The sequence below is a fragment of the Mauremys reevesii genome, linkage group 1 (genome assembly GCF_016161935.1).
Source record: "Mauremys reevesii isolate NIE-2019 linkage group 1, ASM1616193v1, whole genome shotgun sequence".
In the NCBI taxonomy this organism is placed as follows: Eukaryota; Metazoa; Chordata; order Testudines; family Geoemydidae; genus Mauremys; species Mauremys reevesii.
The window spans coordinates 361490764-361512344 of NC_052623.1; the positions used below are offsets into that span (position 1 = coordinate 361490764).

At 51.4% G+C, this 21581-nt stretch overlaps 1 protein-coding gene across 6 annotated transcripts in view; it reads right to left on the minus strand.

Moving 5' to 3' along the window:
• Positions 1 to 21581, minus strand: part of GOLGB1 (golgin B1) — a 113771-nt gene that overhangs the window by 6091 nt on the left and 86099 nt on the right. For all 6 annotated transcript variants that reach the window (XM_039520397.1, XM_039520398.1, XM_039520399.1 and 3 more), the window contains 5 exons: positions 12968 to 13117; positions 4054 to 4212; positions 3744 to 3841; positions 3002 to 3136; positions 1537 to 1642 (listed from right to left, as the gene is read on the minus strand). In XM_039520397.1, coding sequence (XP_039376331.1) covers positions 1537 to 1642; positions 3002 to 3136; positions 3744 to 3841; positions 4054 to 4212; positions 12968 to 13117 — 648 coding nt within the window. The remainder of the gene's footprint in view (positions 1 to 1536; positions 1643 to 3001; positions 3137 to 3743; positions 3842 to 4053; positions 4213 to 12967; positions 13118 to 21581) is intronic.

Consider the following 21581-nt stretch of genomic DNA (forward strand, 5'->3'; position numbering starts at 1 on the left):
CTAGCAGGACCAATTTTTGCCCCAGATCCCTAAGTGGCCTCCTCAAGGATTGAACTCACAACCCTGGGTTTAGCAGGCCAATGCTCAAACCACTGAGCTATCCCTCCCCCCCAGTAACAGATGTAGTACTGTGGATCTTTGGCAATGAACACTGGTAAATTCAGGCTCCGTCTCAGGCTCAGGTTGGCCACCCCTGGAATAGAGTCTGGCTGATACTCTCCCAGCCACGAGCACAAGGCAGCATCCAGTCACCACAGCACTGGCAGCAGCTCTGATGACTCAGCTGCTGACTCTGGCTGGGCTGCAGTTGCTCCAGTGGTTTGACCTTTCCTCCTGGATTCTCCAGAGGGCTCCTCTGCCCAAGAACTCTCTCAATGGAGATTCAACACACATTGAGACAGCTTGGGCTTCTGCAAGGCCAACATGCAGCTGGCATACAGCTCTGCATCTCCAGTGGCATCTTAGCCAGACCCTGGGAGGCAAATATAGGTGGCTTGGATGGGAATGAGCTAGCTGAGACTCCATCCAGAGAATACAGGGGACTGGTAAAATGGCAGGATGGCCTCTAGAGATTTCCATTTGGGGATGCTTTTGTGTTCTTGTATGGCATTGTGGCCCTCCATGCTGGGCAGGGTGACTGGGACCATCTCGGATGCAAGCCCCGGTGACCTGTTTTAGTGATCTCTAGAACACACACTGCAGGAAGCAGTTCACATGGGTCAACTAGAAGCCTGAGCCAGTGCAGAACATAGCTGTTGGCCTGCTGGGTAGTGCTAGCCATAAGCAGTGCATTATTCCAGCTGACGAACTGGCTTCCTAGCCACTTCTGAGTGTGGTTCAGTGTATAAGGCCCATATGATTTCTGTCCGGGCAATGTGCTGCTACCACTGCAGCCATGATCAGGCAACATATAGAACTTAGTCCTGTCAGGAGTGCAGGGGACAGGACTAGATGACTTCTCAAGGTCACTTCCAGTCCTACGATTCTGACATTGTGCTTGCTCATGCTGAACCACCGGCTCAGTCTCAGAGTGACTCTTGACTCTGATACTCTGAGATTTTTGACCTTCTTGGCACAGAGTAAGGTCCATCCCGTTGGTGGGTGATGGGGAGGAGTCTAACTACTGCACTTTGTACATGAGACAGTGACCATTTTACTGAGTCCATAAGCCCTCTCTGCACAATCAGCTGCTACTTTCTTTTATTTAGAACTTTGGGCAAATATTACAAGGTCCTGAAAGGAGGGAGAAGCCCCTGATGCAACCTTGGCCTCCAGGAGCCCAACCAGTTCTCAAGGTCACAGTTGCAAGAGCCATGTGTGTAGCTGCAGATCTTGAATGATGCAGGATGTGGAGACATCTTGAGCCATGCAGTTGGAGTGGTAGGTTCTAGAGGCTATAGACTATATCCAGTGCTTAGAATCAACATGGCTCCGTTCCCCATGTTCTGGCTACATTCCTCTGCAGCAGCAGTTGTTCACATGTCCTACATTATGAAGCTAGCTCCCTGGACACAGCCACTGCAGTAGTATTCTTACCTTGCTAAAGGAACTGTCCCTGGGGTCAATCAGCAAGGAATGTTCATGAGATGGAGACACATCAATGCTGGAACCCAGAGCAGATGCCCATTCACTTGACTCCAACCTGTAGAAGAGAGAGAAACACTCATTAATCGCTAGAACACACAATGCAGCAAGCTGCTCACATGGGTCACCTAGAAGCCAGAACCAGTGCAGAACATGGCTGCTGACCTGCTGGGCAGTGCTAGCCATAAACAGTGCATTACTTCAGCTCATGCACTGGCTTCCTAGTCACTTCTGGGTGTGGTTCAAGAGACTGGTGTTTAAGGCCTATATGATTAGGCCTCAACTGGAGTATTGTGTCCAGTTCTGGGTGCCAAATTTCAGGAAAGATGTGAACACAATGGAGAAAGTCAAAGGAAGAGCAACAAAAACTATTAAAGGTCTAGAAAACACGACCTATGAGGAAAGATTGAAAAAACTGTGTTTGTTTAGTCTGGAGAAGAGAAGACTGAGGGGGGACATGATAACAGTTTTCAAGTACATAAAAAGTTGTTACAAGGAGGAGGGAGAAAAAGTGTTCTCAATCTCTGAGGATAGGACAAGAAGCAATGGGCTTAAATTGCAGCAAGGGAGGTTTAGGTTGGACATTAGGGAAAACTTTCAGTCAGGGTGGTTAAACACTAGAATAAATTGCCTAGAGAGGTTATGAAATCTCTGTCATTGGAGATTTTTAAAAGCAGGTTAGATGAACACCTGTCAGGGATGATCTAGAGAATACTTAGTCCTGCCTTGAGTGCAGGGGCCTGGACTAGATGACTAGTCTAGTATTCTATGATTAATAGGTTTCAATGCCCTGACCAGGGCTCTGGACACACAATGGGATAATAGGAAACCACAAACAATAAGCCATGATGCCTACAAGGAATTGGTCAGTCAGTGAAGGCATGATTATGCCATCACTTGAGGAGAACTTGTTTGTAAAAATTTAGTATCCCCGGGAATCCAAATTACTTACCAGCAACCTGTGTAAGGGCATGACCTTGGTTCCAGCCCTACCCCAACTTCCCATTGTTTGAGTCTTATTTCAAATTAACTTGTGAGTTCATTGGGGCAGGAGCCATGTCTGGCGAAGTGTCTGTGAAGCACCCAGCACAATGGGCCTGATCCTGAGCGGGGAATCTGGGCACTGCCATAATTGAGATAAGGCTCAAAAAGCTCTGGTGGCCAGGGCAGACTAATGGAGATTTCCTACCCACAAGTGGAAGAACTATCCTAGATTTCAGAGATGACTGGGAATGACCATGAGGCTTCCTTTAAAACTGGGATTTTAAGGAAAAATGATAAGCAACTTTCAGCCTTTCCAAGGTAGAGCCTGGATTTTGAAGTGATGGACATTCTATAAAAAGCAGAGACGGACAGACAGCTAGAAACTTGGTGATGCACTAAGGTAACACAGCTTGCTTGATTAGAAACACTCCACCTCCTGATGTGATCCTGTGCTGCTGAGAAAGCCTCCTCTGCAGCAAGACGCTGATCTCGTTCCTCCTGCAGCTGCTCTTCCAAATGCCTCAGGTCCTGCTTTGTGCTGCTGTGCAACTGTTTGGCCGCCGATAACCTGGTAGAAAATAGGACACTGAAATGCCCAAAATGTCTCTCTGGGGACCTCTGCTTATACTGTATTCACTATTCTAGTACATGGAGATTCTCTCCCTTGTCTCCACAAACAGGTGGGTTTTATTTACTTACTGTGGGAATGCTGAGATAAGGAGGTGGGTCTTGCACTGAGCCATGAAGGTTTTGTGGTCAATGCAGAAAAGGAGTTCCACAGCCCTGGGCTCCATCACCCACTCCCACTGTTAGTTCCATTATTCCCAAGGAGCACCGTTGTCATAGTAGGTCTCAGTCCCAGAGGCAGCCCTGGTCCAGCTCATTGAGAGCCTTGAAGATTGAGACCAGGACCATAAATGTACTCAGTATTTACTGATGAGCCAGTGTAGTGAATGGGGAGCTAAGCTGACCCACACTGGCCAGCAGCAATTGCTACATTTTGCATTCAGTGTCTGTGGTTTCATCTAAAGGAATAGTGAGTCATAACAACTGAGTGCACCTCAGAGATTCCAGGAGATTCTAGGGTGCCACAGCAGGACTCAGACTTTTCCCTGCTCCACTGGGCATCAGCCAAGGTCCTGTGTCAGGATTTACACCCTTCCCTCTGTCCTCACCTCAGCTGTAATTCCTGCAGTTCTGGAGTGTAACACTCTCTTTGAAGTTCGTTCTTTTCCTGGGGGGCTCCTGGAGCAGCATCTGTCACGAGTGACCTCTGAAACAGAGTATATGTGTGGCAATGCATCAAGTGATGGCCAGGGCAATCAGTGAAGCAATGGGAGAGCAGGATTAAGTCTCAAACAGAACAGAGTCCAGACCAGCTGCCATGTCACACAGCAAACAAAGTCTGCAGTGAGAATCACCCTTCAATTCACCTAGGCTATCAAGAGGAATATACCATCTTCCCTCTATTACTCCGCCCCTTACCATGTCCTTGTTTGGGGATTGCAGCTCCTGCAGCTGCCTCTCCAGAGTCGTGCAGCGGTTCAGGACCTCACGGCAGTGCTGGTGGCTCTCACGGAGATTCTGGCTGCTGCCCCGCAGCTGGATAGAGAGGGCATTTTTCTCCTCAAAGATCTGAGAGAGCTGGGAAGAAGACCAAGCAAAGATGCTAAAACAGAACTTCTGAGAGAAGCTGCTCCCCTTGGCATCCACAGCAAAAGAGCTTTATTAGGAAGGTAGGGATTGCCAGACTCAATCAGACCCAAAATTAATGTAGTCCAGGATCCATCCCTGATAGCGGCCAGTACCTGATACTTCAGAGGAAGGTGCAAGAACCTCACAATAGCAGATTAGGTCTCCTGATCTTCAATAGTTAGAGGTTGGCTTTAGAACTGAAGCAGGAGGCTTAATATCCCTTCTAAAATTTGTGTTAGCAATAACTCTTATAATGTTAGATATTCTTATCAACATACATGTCCAAATCTCTCTTTGAATCCTGCTAACTTCTTAGGCTCAGTGACTTCCATATTAGTTTATATAGGAATGAGATGGCGTCTTACAACCCATAGCGCTGCAGAAGGCAGGCAGAGGGCACTAAAGATCAATGACCTAAGTTGATAGAAACTGACTTAAGTTGATAGAAATTGACCGACTTGTGGCCTGTTTTCCTTATATAGTCTACCTCCCTGCTCTTGGCTCTCAACGAGGCATTTAAGAGTAAGGACCAGCAGCAGAAGGGAACTGGTGTGGGGAAGGTCTTTCTGCTGGAGAGAGGATGGGTCAGACTGGGTGGTGACAGAGAGAGAGGACTACGGAGATTTAAAAAAACAAAAACTCAGCAATGAGGCAAGTGATAAGAGGGCCACGGTCAAGATAAAAGCCATGCAATTTATTTCACTGAAACTAGACTTCACGTAATCAGGCTGGCTGTTTTATAAAGATGCACCCCCAGAGAGCAGGCTTAGCCCTTAGAGAATGGCGATGACTGCTGCTTTATTGGGACTACACTAGCACAGATCTTACTGAATGCTGAGGGGTTTAGGTGGTATTAGGTAGAATATGAAATGCCCAGCTCTAGGCTTAATACTGAATTTGCCAAGTAAAGTTTCTGGAAAAATTCGGTGAGCAGAATTGTGTGTGTGTCTGAGATCTGAATGTGTCCAGGATTCCTGGATCATTCAGTGCTCAGGGTGGATGGCGAATAAGGCTTTGTTGGGTAGTAAATGAGGCTATTGTCTGTTGGATAATTTGCTGAAAGGTATGTAGTGACTAACACAGGGGACTGTACCAAAATGAACAGGAACAAGGGACCACAATTAAGCATGCACAGGCCACCATAATTCTACCATTTTCTAACTTTTGAGTGCTTGACTCTGCAATTCTGATCATTTTCTTTTGTACATCATTGCTTGTTTCTTTACGCAAAGAGAGATGACTCAAAACTTACGCACTGCAAGCAGAGGAGAAGCTGTCCGGGATCTGTTTCTTACCAGTTGGCAGGAACTGTGTCACAATATGAATGTGAAAAGGATGCTTGGTGCCAGGGCTACAGACTATCAGGACTGAATTAAAGCAATCTGGAGCCCTAGGCACACCATGACATAGGGACCTCTGGGGTCCAGTCCCACAATATAGCCCTGTACCCGATCTGGAGTGACAGGGGGCCCTCATCCGATCCCAGAGAGCTCAGGGGCAGCAGAATCAGGAAATTTTTCCCATCCAGGAATGGCAGCTGGGATACTTCACCCTCTGGGAGCAGCAAAGGCCCCCTTCTCCCTCCCAGTGAGGCAGGAATAGCAGCAAGTGCCCATCCCCACTGTCCTTCAATAACTATCCCACTGCCAGACTGTCTCTGCTTGGGTGAGGGCTGGGTCTGCTATACTCTTCCCCATCTGCCATATAGAACCCTTGTCTGGGATGGGTTGCCTGGGCCTCTAAAGCAATGGGTCAGAGTTAACACTCCATTGAGATGTATGGGAGAGTTCCGCCCTTTTGGAGCTATTATCTCAGGCTGTGTGCAAACTCAGACAGTCAGTGTATTGGTTACACTCAGGCCACATTTTCAAGTTTTTCTTCACAACCATAAGGGCAAGGAACTTATTTTTTAAAAAATGAGAACTCCTAAAAAACGGTTACCTACCTTTTCGTAACTTGTTCTTCGAGATGTATTTTTCACAACCATTACACATTAGGTGTGAGCGCACTGTGTGCATGGACATCGGAAACTTTTTCCCTTACTGGCTCCCGTCAGGGCGGCAGCGGAGCCCCACCAGAGTGGCATCTCATGCTGGTGCATATATACTCCTGCCAACCCGACCCCCACTTCGGTTCCTTCTTGCCGGAGACTCCGACAGAGGGGAAGGAGGGTGGGAAGTGTAATGGACGTGAACAACACATCTCGAAGAACAACAGTTACGAAAAGGTAGGTAACCATTTTTTCTTCTTCGAGTGATTGTTCACGTCCATTACACACTAGGTGACTCACAAGCTTACCATAGGAGGATGGTAGGAGCCATGGAACAATTGATTGAAGCACGGCCCTGCCGATTGCCGCATCCTCTCTGGCCTGTTGATGGACTGTGTAGTGGGTTGTGAATGTGTGCACCGACAACCAGGTGGCTGTTTTACAGATCTCCTGGAGTGGAACCTGTGCCTGGAAAGCTGCTGAGGACGCTTGAGCCCAAGTCAAGTGAGCCGTGATCACTGGGGCCGGCACCTTGGCGAGCTCATAACACGTGTGGATGCAATCCACAATCCATGATATCTGCTGCGCTGAGACAGGGAGTCCTTTCATTCTCTCCACAATGGCAATGAACGACTATGTTGACTTGCGGAAGGGTCTAGTTCACTCCAGATAGAACACTAGGGCCCTACAGACATCCAGAGTATACAGGCTACCGTGACTCGGGTCTGTGTGTGGTTTGGGAAAGAACACTGGCAAACAAATGTCCTGTCCCATATGAAATTGCGAGACTACTTTAGGGAGGAATTTAGAGTGTGGCCTAAGTTGTACTTTGTCCTTATAAAAAACTGTATAAGGGGGCTCCGAGGTTAGGGCCCTCAACTCGGACACCCTCCTTGTGGACATAATGGCCACCAAAAACGCCACCTTTCAGGAGAGGTGAGTGACAGAGCAAGAGGCTAGGGGCTCGAAAGGGGGTCACATGAGCTTGATCAGGACCAGGTTACGGTTCCGGGGAGGGACCGGAGGGCATGAGTAGGGAAACACCCTCTCCAGCCCTTTGAGAAACCGGGCTACCATGGGGTTGGAAAACACAGAATGCCCCAACTTCCCCAGGTGAAATGCTGAAATGGCAGCCAGATGTACTCTAATTGAGGAGGAGGTGAGACCTTGATGTTTAAGGTGCAGCAGGTATTCCAGAATAACTGGAATGGAGGCCTGAAGCGGCTGTATATGTGTTGGTTCACACCAGCAGGAGAATCTCTTCCACTTAGTGAGGTATGCTGCCCTAGTGGAAGGTTTCCTACTGCCGAGGAGAATTTGTCACACCTGAAGAGAGCACTGGCTCTCCATCGCGTTCAACCACAGAGTTTCCACGCCATGAGATGCAGAGACCGCAGGTTCGGGTGGAGCAGGTGCCTGCAGTCCTGTGTGATGAGCTCTCGGTGCAAGGGCAGGGCAATCGGGGTAGCCACTGACAGCTCCAGCAAAGTCGTAAACCAATGTTGGCGGGGCCAAGCTGGGGCGATGAGAATCATTACTGCCTTGTCTCTGCAAACTTCGAGGAGAACTCTGTGGATGAGCAGGAGAGGTGGAAAGGCATACTTCAGGCTCCCGCTACAAGGGATCACGAAGGCATCTGCGACTGAGCCCGGACTGTGGTTTTGGAAAGAGCATAACTGCGGGCATTGACTGTTGTCCCTGGTGGCAAAGAGGTCCATTTGGGGAAATCCCCACTTCTGGAAGATCGATTGCAAGACATCCGGTCTCATCGACCATTCATGCATGTTGTATGACCTGCTGAGGCGGTCCGCCAGCTCGTTCTGCTCCCCTGGGAGGTATGATGCTACGAGGAGTACTGAGCGGGCTATACAACAGTCCCATAGGAGAAGGGTCTCTCGACAGAGGGGAGAGGATCGGGCTCCGCCCTGGTTGTTTATGTAGAACATGGCGGTAGTGTTGTCTTTCAGAACTGTCATGCTGTGACCTTCTAAAGCAGCATGAAAGGTTTGGCAGGCTAGGCGAACGGCGCTGAGCTCCTTTACATTGATGTGAAGCAACATTTTGTCCTTGGACCACAAGCCTTGCATCCGAAGGTCCCCCAAGTGTGCTCCCCAGCCAAGGTCTGACGTGTCTGTTACCATTGTCAGTGTGGGTTGCGGTGCGGCGAAGGAGATTCCTTCGCAAACTACCTGCTGGTTGAGCCACCAGCGCAGGGAGTCCAACACCTGGGCAGGATTGTCACTACAAGGTCTAAGGGGTCTCTGCCTGGGCAATACAACTGGGCTAGCCACAACTGCAAAGTCCTGAGCCACAGTTGAGCGTGTTTGACTACGTGGGTGCACGCCGAAAAATGTCCTAGGAGCTGCAGGCAGCATCTGGCCACGGTTGTGGGGAACCTCAGCACTGAGTCTATGGCACGCTGGATGGCCAGAAATCTGGATTCTGGGAGGCTTGCTCGTGCCTGTACCGAATCCAGGACTGACCCAATGAACTCCAGCCTTTGCGCAGGTATCAAGGAGGACTTCAGCACGTTGACTAGAAGGCCTAGCCTGCAGAATACATCCAGTGCCACCGTCACATGGGAACGGACTTCCTTCTCGGACCGACCCACGAGGAGCCAGTCGTTTAGGACGGGTATACTCAAATTCTCTTTTTTTGTAGAAAGGCCGCCACTACTGACATGCATTTTGTGAGTATGTAGGGGGCTGCCGCCAGGCCAAAGGGTAGGACCATAAACTGGTAATGGTGCTGGTTTATGGTGAACCGCAGGAACCGCAAGCGAGCGGGATGAATAGCAACGTGAAAGTACGCATCTTTCATGTCGAGGGCAGCGTACCAATCCCCTGGATCCAAGGATGGAATAATAGTGCCTAGGGAGACCATGCGGAAGCCGACCTTGACTAAGAATTTGTTGAGTCAGTGCAGGTCTAAAATGGGTTGAAGACCCCCCTTTGCTTTGGGAATAAGAAAATAATGGGAGTAAAACCCTTTCCCCCTTGGATCCCGAGGGACCTTTTCCACTGCCCCCACCTGGAGGAGCGTCTGTACCTCCTGCATAAGGAGTTGCTCGTGAGAGGGGTCCCTGAAGAGGGATGGGGAAGGGGGGGTGGGAGGGAGGAGAACTGAAGCACGTATCCCACTTGTACTGTGCGCAAGACCCAACGGTCCAATGTTATACAAGACCACGCACGGTAGAAGCGGGACAAGTGGTTCAGGAAAGATCCGGTAACTGGCTTGATACGCTATCCTCGAGCGCACCTTCAAAACCCTTGCTTGTTGCCGGGTTGCGGCTTGCCCTGGCCCTGGCCTTGGTCTTGGCTAGGCGCGTTGTTCCGCCTCTGCCTGTTCTCTCTGCCTCTCCTACGATACGGCTCCTGCCTAGGGCGGGGCTGATATTGTCTTTGCTGAGGCAGCGGGGGCTTGACAGGCATCCTCTGCGTCACTGGGGGGTGCATTCCCCAACCACCTGAGGGTTGCCCAGGCGTCTTTGAGGCTATGCAGCCTGGCATCTGTTTGGTCCGAAAAGAGACCAGACCCTTCGAAGAGGAGGTCCTGAAGGGTATTCTGGACCTCTGGCAGAAGGCCTGAAGCCTGCAGCCATGCCGAGTGCCTCATCACCACTCCTGAGGCGATTGTTCTGGCTGCTGTATCCAATGAGTCGAGAGAGGCCTGCAGAGAGGTCTTGGCTACTGTCTTTCCTTCATCCACGAGGGCTGCAAACTCAGTCTGTGAGCCCTGGGGCAAGAAGTCCTCAAATCTGGAAACTGCCGTCCAGGAATTAAAATTGTGTCTATTCAGGATCGCCTGCTGGTTTGCGATCCTCAACTAGAGGCCCCCAGAAGAACAGACCTTCCTGCCGAATAGGTCTAGACATTTAGCCTCCTTGGCCTTAGGAGCCGGGGCTTGCTGACCATGTTGTTCCTGTTCATTTACCGCTGAGACGACCAGCGAACAGGGGGCCAGGTGACAAAAGAGGAAATTGTACCCCTTGGAAGGGGCAAAGTACTTCCATTCTATGCCTTTTGCTGTTTGTGCGCTAGAGGCCAGGGTTTGCCAGACTGTCTTGTAGTTGGGCTGGATTGTCTTTATGAGCGGGAGTGCAATTCTGGAGAGTGCCTCGGGGCTTAAGATGTCCACCATAGGATCCTCCTGCTCTACTGCTTCCTCCGCCTGTAGGCCCAAGTTCTGGGCAACCCTACGGAGCAGCTCCTCGTGTGCGCTGTGGTTAACTGGAGGAGACCCCGAAACCACAGTGCCCACAACGGCTTCATCTGGGGATGACGAAGAGGTGAGGGCCTTCTGCATCTCGTCTTCCAGCCCCACTTGTCCTTCCTCGCATGCTGGGGGCTCCTTCAGGTCCTGCCTGAGGTGTCTGCCTCCGGGACGGCACCGGGCTCGGTGCTGTTTCCGCTCTCCTGTGTTCCGGAGAAGCGTCTGGTGGCCTGGATACTGTGGCCTCCTTGGGCGTGGAGGGGTGTGTGTGCCTGTGCGGAGACCGGGACCGATGCATTGAATAGCCAAATCTCAAGGCTCTGGAGGAGGGCCCCTGGTGTTGGTGATAGGCCCATGGTTGGGGGCTCCCTGCTCGCCGGGTGCCCTGTGGGCATAGCTGGAGCGGCCTGAGTCCACCTCAGATTCCGAGGACACCGACCTGGAAGGCCAAGGCGATGCCGTAGAACGGTGCCACCGGGGGGCTGGAGAACGGCTCCTTGTCGACTGGGACAGAGAATGGTACTGATACTCCCGGGACTGGGATTGTTGGCTTCTGCTTGGGCCCGGGGACTTCAGTCCTTTGTCGCTTCGGAGCCAGCCTGGCGATAGTGCCGGGGAGTGGTTCCCTGGCGGGACTGGTGCCGTATGCTGGCTGGGATCTGGTGCCTTTGAGTCCTGCTGGGTCAGGGGCAACTGGGAATCCACAGAAGCCGAGCTCGACCGGGACCCGATGCTGGGAGCGGTGCCGGGGTGGTGACCTCGATCAGCACATCATTGCTGGCTTGCCTCTTGATAGCACTCTAGGAGATGGTGCCAGAGGCTTCTCTTTGGCAAGGAGGGGGCTTGCCACCAACAACTAGATGAGGTCCTTTGCCGCCTCAAACATGTCTGGTGTGGAGGGCTGTTTGAGGAGCTCCTCCAGCACTTCCTCCGCACTCAAGGCGCTTAGCCCAGGGCTCAACGGGCTCTTCAGCGCCAGAGCCACCAGAGCCGGAGCACGTCTTGGGGCAGCACTTCCCTTATGAGAGCTCGTTTGCTTGCACGCTGCTGGCTTCTTATGTGGGGAGCGCCGTCGGCTTGTAGGCTGGCCCTTCGACCGTGCCGGTGAGGTCGAATGGTGCCGAGGTTTTTCTTGTTGCCTCGGTGCAGCATGCTTGCGGTGCCCCAGAGGTGCCGGATCGCAAACTGACGCCAGTGCACTCCACACTGAGGACACTGGTGCCGAGGCCGGATGGCCCGAGGCCGAAGGTTGCAGCACGGCCTCCGTGAGTAGCTGCTTGAGGCGAAAGTCTTTCTTTCTTAGTCCTTGGCTTAAAAGCCTTACAGACCTTGCTGCTTTCTGTCTGATGCAATTCCCCCAGGCAACGAAGACACGAGTCATGGGGGTCACTAATCGGCATAGGCTTGTGGCACATGGTGCAAGCCTTAAAGCCTTGGGCCTGCGGCACGCCCCGCAGCCCAGGGCTGGTGCTGGAGACAACTTTCAACACCTAAACAAAGAAAGCTTGACTATCTGTTATTAAGAAGTGCCAACTACTGATAACTACTAACTACTGATAACTGTTAACTGCTGATCAGTTCAGTTCAGACTAGATGACCATAATGGTCCCTTCTGACGTTAAGTCTATGAAACTATGCTAAGGGACACTCGCAAGCAAGAGATAGAGAGCTAAGGAACTGAAGGGGGGTCGGGTCGGCAGGGGTATATATGCACCAGCATGAGGCACCACTCTGGCGGGACTCCCCTGCCGCCCTGACGGGAGCCGCTAAGGGAAAAAGTTTCCGACGTCCATGCACGTGGTACGCACACACCTAATGTGTAATGGACGTGACTAATCACTAGAAGAAGAATCTGATGTAATCACATGACTCCAGGAGTGGGGGCCCTAGACACAGGCTCATAGTGCTTATGCCTTCATACAGCCCTGACTAATGGAGAAGTAATAGATGTAAGAGATGGACTGGATGGAGCCAACTCAATCTCCCAGAAGCCAGTGCAGCTATATTTATTAGTATTTTCCCCAGTTTAAAGTGTCCCCAGTGTTGGAATTCCCCGCCACAGAAGACAGTTCATGAACTGGATCCATCTCCCTAATGGGGAGTGGCAGGGCTCCTGGCCCTTCCTCTGGGATCCACCCCTGTGCCAGGGCTCAACAGGGCCCCCAGCTCTTCCCCTGGGGATGATTCTCTGGCTGGACCCATGGCCCTGTCAAGGTGTGATGGGGCCCCCAGTTCTTTTCTAGGGAAGTTGTTCTGCAGCCCAACAGCTTTTCCTGATATTCACCCTGAGTCTCATTACTTCTCTGGGTGGGGGTCTGTAGGCTCTGGGACAGACGTTTGTTCGCCACAAGCCCTAGGGACCTCCGAGGAGTCTACATTCCCAGCACAAGTCCCTTAAGCAGGCAGAGGACTGCACCCTTCCTCCAAGTCCTATAGCATATCCGTTCTCTTCCTTGTCCTCAGTCCCAAGTTCCATAATCAGGCAGAGGCGACTTGCTGTACCTTGCTGTTTAACTGCTGAATTCTCAGCTCCTTTTGGTGCAGCTCTTTCAGGCTGTCACCCAGTTGGACCCGGAGGTGATCTGCCTCGGCTTCTAGGCTGGACGGGTCCCCTCCCAAAGTCTCACTGGATCTGTGGGTCTCTGGAGAAGTCTGCCAAGAAAAGAGTGATGAAAGTACCTGTTGCAGAGATCTCTTTGTTGAATCCCGTTCCCTTTTTAACCGCGCACCTGTCTGGTGTACAAGTCACAAAACCCTCCATTGGGCCTATATCTAGAGCCTTGCTTGCCAATGCCAAAGGGGTGAGAGTAAATGGCCACAGCATACAGGGCAGCTGGAGAGTAGAACAATTAGTGAAAGTTCAGTTGGCTCACACACGGGACTTTGGCCCTTCCCTGTCTGCCCAACAGCCTCCTTAGAGATCTACAGCAGCAGTGGCTCAAAAGGCACCAGTACATGGACAGGAATGTGCAAGGGCATCAGCAAAGACATCCTTGCCCCTATGGCTCTTCAGCTTAGAGGACAAAAACTGGCACTCTGCCTCCCTTTCCTTCACATGATCCATGCAAGAACTCCACAACTGTACACTCCAGCCAGCTGTATTGTTCCCACTTGGGCCTACAGATTGTAAGGTCTCTGAGACAGTGGCTTTGTCTACCACACTAAGTACTCTACTTCAGCTTAAAGTATGAAATCAGCAACAGAGAACATCCTTATTAGGCAGCTTGCTATCCTAAGAGAACTTCTCAAAGCACTATCCCCAAACATAGCTCTTCCCATTTTTTGTTGTTGATACCTTGAGTGGTTGCTTGAGACCAGCATTGCTAAGTATTTACAGTGTAACTGAACAGGGACCCATGAATCAGGAATTCCTGAGCTCTCATCCCAGTGTAGGATGGACATCATCTGTGGCTTTATAGTCAAGCCACACCTTCTTCCCCAGTGTCTCCATCTGCTAAATGCAAATAATTCTCACTAGTCCATGTCACAGGGATATTGGGAGAATTGACAATTGTACAGCACTTTGCACATGAACAACAGCAACAACAAGTAAGTGGTAGAGATTATTATATAAGTAACAAACAACCCTCAGAGCCTCTGGATCTGGAACCTTTTATATGGCTGCTGCTGAGACACTGAGGGTCCCTAACCTCTAACACATCAGCATGCTTGTGCTGAAGAGAATTCTCTACAGTCAGAGTCATAGAATTTATCTATCTGAGGTACACCTAGAGCATCCATCATTAGTCCAGTGCTGGATTCAAGTAAGGAACTGACATGCTGATGGGCCTAACCCATAACAGGGATCTAAGGGATGATCTGTCAAGTTTCTGAGAACCTGTAAGAGGGAACCAGAACCACAGTTTCTGGGGATGTTAGCACAGCAATATCTTTCTGACAGCTTCATGTCTGCATTCTCTCCGCATTACAGAAGGAGAGATTTCTGGTGCTGGAACAGACCTATGCTTTTTCCCTGTGGCCTTGACGGCAAGGGAAAGTGTGCCATTGTGGTCTGGTGCACACATTCCTGTCTAAAAGCTGGAGCCACACAGGATGTGTCTCACAATCCATATTTGGTTTGGGAACCATGAAACCACTTGTGGGGCTGTGATGTTTCCCAGGGCTACGAGGCACCTCAATACCACTTGTCCTTAGCATGAGGAAGCCTTGTCTGTGGTTGGCAGGGGTCAGCTCCCTAGAGGGAAAGAATGCTGTATAGTTTGAATGGCCTCCACATCAGCAGAAGTGGGATCAATCTCCTTGGGAACAGGCTGGATAGAATAGTCAGGAGAGGGTTGAACTAACAGCAAACGGAGAGGGTTAGAACACGGACAGTACGAACACTCAGCACGAAAATGAGATGTTAAGAACAAGATTAATCAAGGAACCAAAGGATATGAAGAGAAGAAATTCCTGAATTGACAATACACCAATGCTAGGAGCCTGGGTAATAAAAAGGAGGAACTGGAATTACTCATTTATAAGCATAAATTCAATCTAGCTGGTATTACTGAAACCTGGTGGAATGGTTTGCATGATTGGAATGTTAAAATCAATTTTTCTAACCTATTTAGGAAGGATCAAGTGAGCAAAGGGGTGGGGAGTGGCACTCTGTCAAAAATGGTATTACCTGTTTCTGGGTCTTGGATAACTCATGCAAAAATGATCCTGAATAGAGGACTAGTTGGTGTCTGCTACAGATCAGAAAACACACTAGGGAAAAGGATGACCGCCTCTTTACACATCTTTCTATAACATGTAGGAAAAAAAGCTGTGTGATCATGGGGCACTTCAATTTGAGTGACATATGCTGGAGGTCTTATGATGCCAGTACTAAAACATCCTTGGGATTTCTAACAATTATAGATTACAATTTCCTAACTCAAGAAGTGTTGCATCCAACACGGGGGAATTCTATATTAGACCATGTCCTAACAAATAAAGAACTGATCACAGACCTAAAAGTTGATGGTATATCAGGTACAAGTGACCATGATCGATCACATTTGTAATGTGCAAACAGAATAAAATTCAGACCAATTTTACACACACACACACACACACACCCTTTAAAAGGGCCAGTTTCACAAAGCTGAAAACAATTATGAGCCATATCAGCTGGGAGGAAGAAATCATAAAAAATGTGAATAATAATTGGGAATAATTTAAGAACACCTTACTAGACACCCAAAAAGCCACAATCCCATGATTGAGGAAGGAGGCGGTGCTGTTAAAAATCCCCACCTGGTTTAAAAGGGAAGTGATGGCAGCTGTAAAAAAAACCAAAACAACAAACAATAACAACTGGAAGAATGGGGAAGTTGATATTAATGAATATACAGCAGAAATTAAGAACTGTAGAAAACTGAAAAGGGAAGCCCACGGATACAAGGAGAACTCTATGGTCAGCTGAGTTAAGGATAGTAAGAAGGAGTTTTAAAAATGTATCAGGACCAAAAAGAATCCTGACAATGCTATTGGTCCATTACTAGATGGAAATTGCAGAATAATCAATAATAATGCAAAAAAGGAAGAAGTGTTCAACAAATATTTCTGTTCGGTATTTGGGGAAAAAAGAGAGAGGATATAGTCTTATCATATGGTGATAATACTCAAGATCAAGTGTAAGTAGTCTCTTGGCCTATCCAAGGCCGTGATCAAGTGTCTTGATGTTTTTGGTCTTTTGGCCTCGAGACGAAAACCTTGTCTGTGTCTCTGGGACCTTGAAGTAAAAATATTATCTAAGTTATACCTGGAGGATGTTAAACAAAAGCTGCTAAAGCTAGACACTTAAATCAGCAGGTCCAAATAACGTGCATCCAATATTGTAAAAGAGCTATCTGAAAAGCTTGCTCTAATGTTAATGTTGATTTGCACCAAGTCTTGGAGCATTGGGGAAGTTCCAGAAGACAGGAAGAAAGCTAATGTTATGCCAATTTTTAAAAAGGGTAAAATAGGATGACCTAGATAATAATAGGACTGTCAGCCTGACATCAATCCCAGGCAAGATAATGGAGCAGCTTATATGGGACTCAATTAATAAAGAACCAAAGGCAGCTAATATAATTAATGCAAATCTACATGGGTTTATGGAAAACAAATCCTGTCAAACTAATTGAATTTTTATTTTTTAAACAATTACAAGTTTGGTTGATAAAGGTAATAGTGTTCACATAATATACTTAGACTTTTGTGAGATGTTTGATTTAGTACTTCACAACATTTTGATTAAAAAATTAGAATGATATAAAATTGACATGGCACACACAAAACAGATTAAACACTACCTAAATGACAGGTCTTGAAATGTAATTGTAAATCACTGAGGGGTGCTTTTCTAGTGGATTCCTATAGGGCAGGCCTGCACAACATGCGGCCCGCGGAGCCTCACTGTGCGGCCCGCGGGGGGATTCTGAATCCCCCCGCACACGGCGCTCTGCGGGCAACCCAGAGCCCTTTGAATCCCAGCCGTGGCAGGGAATCATAGGGCTCTGGGCTGCCCGCAGCCGCGGGGAGCGCAGAGCCCTGTCAATCCCAGCCGCAGCAGGGAATCATAGGGTTTTGCGCTCCCCGCGGCTGCGGGCAGCCCAGAGCCCTCTGACTCCTGGCTGCAGCTGAGATTTAAAGGGCTCTGGGCTCCTCGCGGCTGCGGGCAACCCAGAGCCCTTTGATTCCCCGCCGTGGCTGGGATTTAAAGGGCTCTGGGCTCCCCGCGGCTGCGGACAACCCAGAGCCCTTTGAATCCCTGGCCGCGGCCGCTGATTGCCCCCTCCACGGACCCCTGCCCTAACTGCCCCCCAGGACTCCCACCCCCATCTAACACCGCTGGTCCTTGTCCCCTGATACCCCTCTCCCAGGACCCCACCCCCTATCTAAATGCCGCTGCTCCTTGTCCCTCGATTGCCCCCTCCCGAGACCCCTGCTCTTAACCAGGGGCAGCTCTAGCAATGTTGCCACCCCAAGCACGGCGGCATGCCGCGAGGGGCACTCTGCTGGTCGCTGGTCCCGTGGCTCCGGTGGACCTCCTGCAGACGTGCCTGCGGAGGGTTCGGTGGACCAGCGGACCCTCCGCAGGCACGCCTGCGGGAGGTCCACCGGAGCCGCCTGCCGCCCTCCCAGCGACCGGCAGAGCGCCCCCCGCGGCATGCCGCCCCAAGCACGAGCTTGGCATGCTGGGGCCTGGAGCCGCCCCTGCTCCTAACTGGCCCTTGGGACCCCTATCTAAGCCTCCCTTTTCCTTGACCCCAACTGCCCCCTCCTGAGATCCCCCCGACTTCCCCTCAGGACCTCACCCCCTACCTGTTCCCTGATGAACCCCTGAGACTCCCATGCCTATCCAACTGCTACCTATCCCCTGACTGCTCCCCCCAAACCTCCGCCCCATCCAACCCCCCTGCTCTCTGTCCCTTGACTGCCCCCCGGAACTCCCGACCCCTTCTCCAACCCCTAGCCCCCTTACCGTGCCACTCAGACCAGTGTGTCTGGCTCCAGCAGCTCCAGACATGTTGCTGCCATGCTCCCCCGCAGAGCCCACAGCCCCCCCCCGCGCCCCACCCTCAGCACCTGCCTTCCAGATTTGAACACCTCAAAATTCAGGAGTGCTCAAGCTCAGTTTGGGAAGCTGTTACTTCATTTCTCCCAAATCAAATATCCCAAATCCACTGTAATTTGCTGTAGAAAAAGTAGGATAAAATTGAGCAAGAAATGCTTATTAGACTGAAATTGCTATTTTCAACAGCCATTGCCTTTTTTTTTGTTTGTTTAAAAGGAAGACAGTGATACTGCATTGGCAAATTCCCCATAGAAAGAAAGAGTGGAACAAAAGAATAATAAAAGCACCTCAACTTTTCCTCATTTATGGAGGACAGTCTTATAATATGCATCCAGATATTCTCCTATCAAACAAGCTGAAAATTGTTCCACTTTACTGCAGCTCTGTAACTATATGGGAACCAATCCTGTCTGTGTTTTGTGCACATCCAAAATTCCTGCTCAATGACCCACCCTGGGAGCGAGTTACCAGTGACCCAGGGCTGGGGCCGCAGGAGGTGTGTGTGGGGGGCACTGGTGGGGGGGAGCCCAGGGCTGGGGCAGCAGTGGGGTGGGGGGAGGGCACTGGTGGGGAGGAAAGGGGGAAGCAGGGGGGAGCCCAGGGCTGGGACGGGGGGCAGCCAAATTTTTTTTTTTTGCTTGGGGCAGCAAAAAACCTAGAGCCGGCCCTGCCAGGTTCCCCCAGCCGCCGGAGCCCCGGGCCCTTTAATTTGCCCCTGAGGGCTCCCAGCCACCTCTTCAGCTGGGGGCCCCTGGTTGATTTAAAATAAAGCATCACCTCCCCACCCCCAACCTTCCTTTTTGGCCCACAGCTGTTTTGGTGGGGTGGCGCTGGGGAAAAGACGGTTACTCACCGTAGTAACTGTTGTTCTTCGAGATGTGTTGCTCCTATCCATTCCAGTTAGGTGTGCGCGCCGCGCGTGCATGGCTCTCCGGAACTTTTTTACCCTAGCAACTCCGGTGGGCCGGCTGGGCGCCCCCTGGAGTGGCGCCGCTATGGCGCTGAATATATACCCCAGCCGGCCCGTCCGCTCCTCCGTTCCTTCTTGCCGGCTACTCCGACAGTGGGGAAGGAGGGCGGGTCTGGAATGGATAGGAGCAACACATCTCGAAGAACAACAGTTACTACGGTGAGTAACCGTCTTTTCTTCTTCGAGTGATTGCTCCTATGCATTCCAGTTAGGTGATTCCCAAGCGTTACCTAGGCGGTGGGGTCGGAGTGAGACGTGGCGGAGTGTAGTACCGCGGAGCCGAAGGCTGCGTCGTCTCGAGACTGTTGCACCAACACGTAGTGGGAGGCGAAGGTATGGACCGAAGACCAGGTGGCCGCTCGACAGATGTCCTGGATGGGAACGTGGGCCAGGAAGGCAGCAGATGAGGCATGCGCCCTCGTCGAGTGTGCGGTGAGGCGGCATGGTGGCACGCGAGCAAGCTCGTAGCAGGTCCGGATACACGCAGTGACCCAGGAGGAAATCCGTTGGGAGGAGATCAGCTCGCCTTTCATGCGGTCAGCAACCGCTACGAACAGCTGGGGCGAACGCCGGAAGGGCTTAGTCCGCTCGATGTAGAAAGCGAGCGCCCTGCGGACGTCGAGGGTGTGCAGCTGTTGCTCCCGAGGCGAGGCATGCGGCTTCAGGAAGAAGACCGGGAGAAAGATCTCCTGGTTGAGGTGAAAGGCCGACACCACCTTAGGGAGGAAGGCCGGATGTGGTCGAAGCTGTACCTTGTCCCCGTGGAAGACGGTGTATGGTGGACCCACCGTTAGAGCGCGAAGCTCAGAGACTCGTCTCGCTGATGTAATGGCAATGAGGAAAGCTGTCTTCCAGGAGAGGTAGAGCAGGGAGCACGTGGCCAAGGGCTCGAAAGGAGGACCCATCAGCTTGGCCAGCACGAGGTTCAAATCCCAGGTCGGGGCAGGACGCCGCACCGGCGGGTACAAGCGGTCCAGGCCTTTAAGGAAGCGGGAAACCATCTGGTTGGAGAAGATGGACCGACCTTCCACAGATGGACGAAAGGCGGACACTGCTGCCAGGTGAACTCTCAAGGAGGAGACCGCAAGACCTTGCTCCTTAAGGTACCAGAGGTAGTCCAGGATGGTAGGGACAGGGACCGCTCCAATGAACTCCACCCGCTGCGACGGGATCAAGGTGGACTTCTCGGTGTTGATGAGAAGACCGAGTCGTCAGAAGAGGGACAGTATGTCTGTCAACTGGCCCATCACCAGCTGTCGAGACTGTCCGCGAACCAGCCAGTCGTCGAGATACGGGTAGACATGTATCCGACGACGGCGGAGGGCTGCGGCAACCACCGCCATGCATTTGGTAAATACCCTCGGTGCGGTGGAAAACCCGAACGGCAACACGGCGAACTAGTAGTGGGCGTTGTTGACCACAAACCGGAGGTAACGTCGATGGGGAGGATAGATCGCGACATGGAAGTAGGCGTCCTTCATGTCGAGGGCGGCAAACCAGTCTCCCGGATCCAGAGAGGGAATGATGGTCCCCAAGGTGACCATGCGAAACTTGGGCTTGAGCAGGTACTTGTTCAGCTCGCGAAGGTCCAGGATAGGACGTAGCCCCCCTTTCGCTTTGGGGATGAGAAAATAACGGGAGTAGAATCCCCTGCCCCGCCTGTCTTGAGGCACTGCTTCTATGGCACCCACGCTCAACAGAGTCTGGACCTCTTGTAAGAGGACTTGCTCGTGAGAGGGGTCCCTGAAGAGGGACAGGGAGGGTGGGTGGGAAGGCGGGGGCGAAACAAATTGCAGGCGGTATCCCGACTGGACTGTTTGAAGCACCCAGTTGTCCGTTGTTAATTGGGACCACGCCGAAAAGAAATGGGAAAGGCAGTTGTAAAATAAAGGGGTAGGATCAGGTAGGGAGAGTGATGGGCCGTCCTCGTGCGTCCCATCAAAAGGCCTGCTTGGACCCCTGAGGGGCCTTGGAAGAGGCCTGGCCCTGGATACGCCTATTGCCGGAAGGACGACGGCGATTTGGAGCCGGTCACCGGCTGTTATACGGGCGGTAGCGTTGTTGGTAGAAGGACTGGGTGGGTTGCTGCCGGAAGGACCTGCGCTGTGTTGCCGGCATGTGCATCCCTAGGGTGCGGATGGCAATGCGACCATCTTTCAGGGTCTGGATCCGGGAATCAGTCTTCTCGGAGAAGAGACCCTGCATGTCAAACGGCAGGTCCTGTAGTGTATATTGCACCTCCGGCGGCAGGGTGGAGGACTGCAGCCAGGCGATGCGCTGCATCGTCACGCCGGAGGTTAAGGTCCGAGCTCCCGAGTCCGCAGCATCGAGGGCGGCCGCGATGGAGGACCTGGATGATTTCTTTCCCTCGTCCAACATCGCCGAGAACTCCTGGCGGGAGGCTGTTGGCAGGAGCTCTGTAAACTTCGCCAGGGACGCCATGATGTCGAAGACGTACCTGGCAAGGAGGACCATCTGGTTGGCGATGCGCATTTGCAGACCGCCAGCCGAATAGACCTTACGGCCTAACAGGTCCATACGTCGCGCGTCCTTTGACTTTGGCGCAGGGGCAGGTTGACCATGCCTCTCCCTGT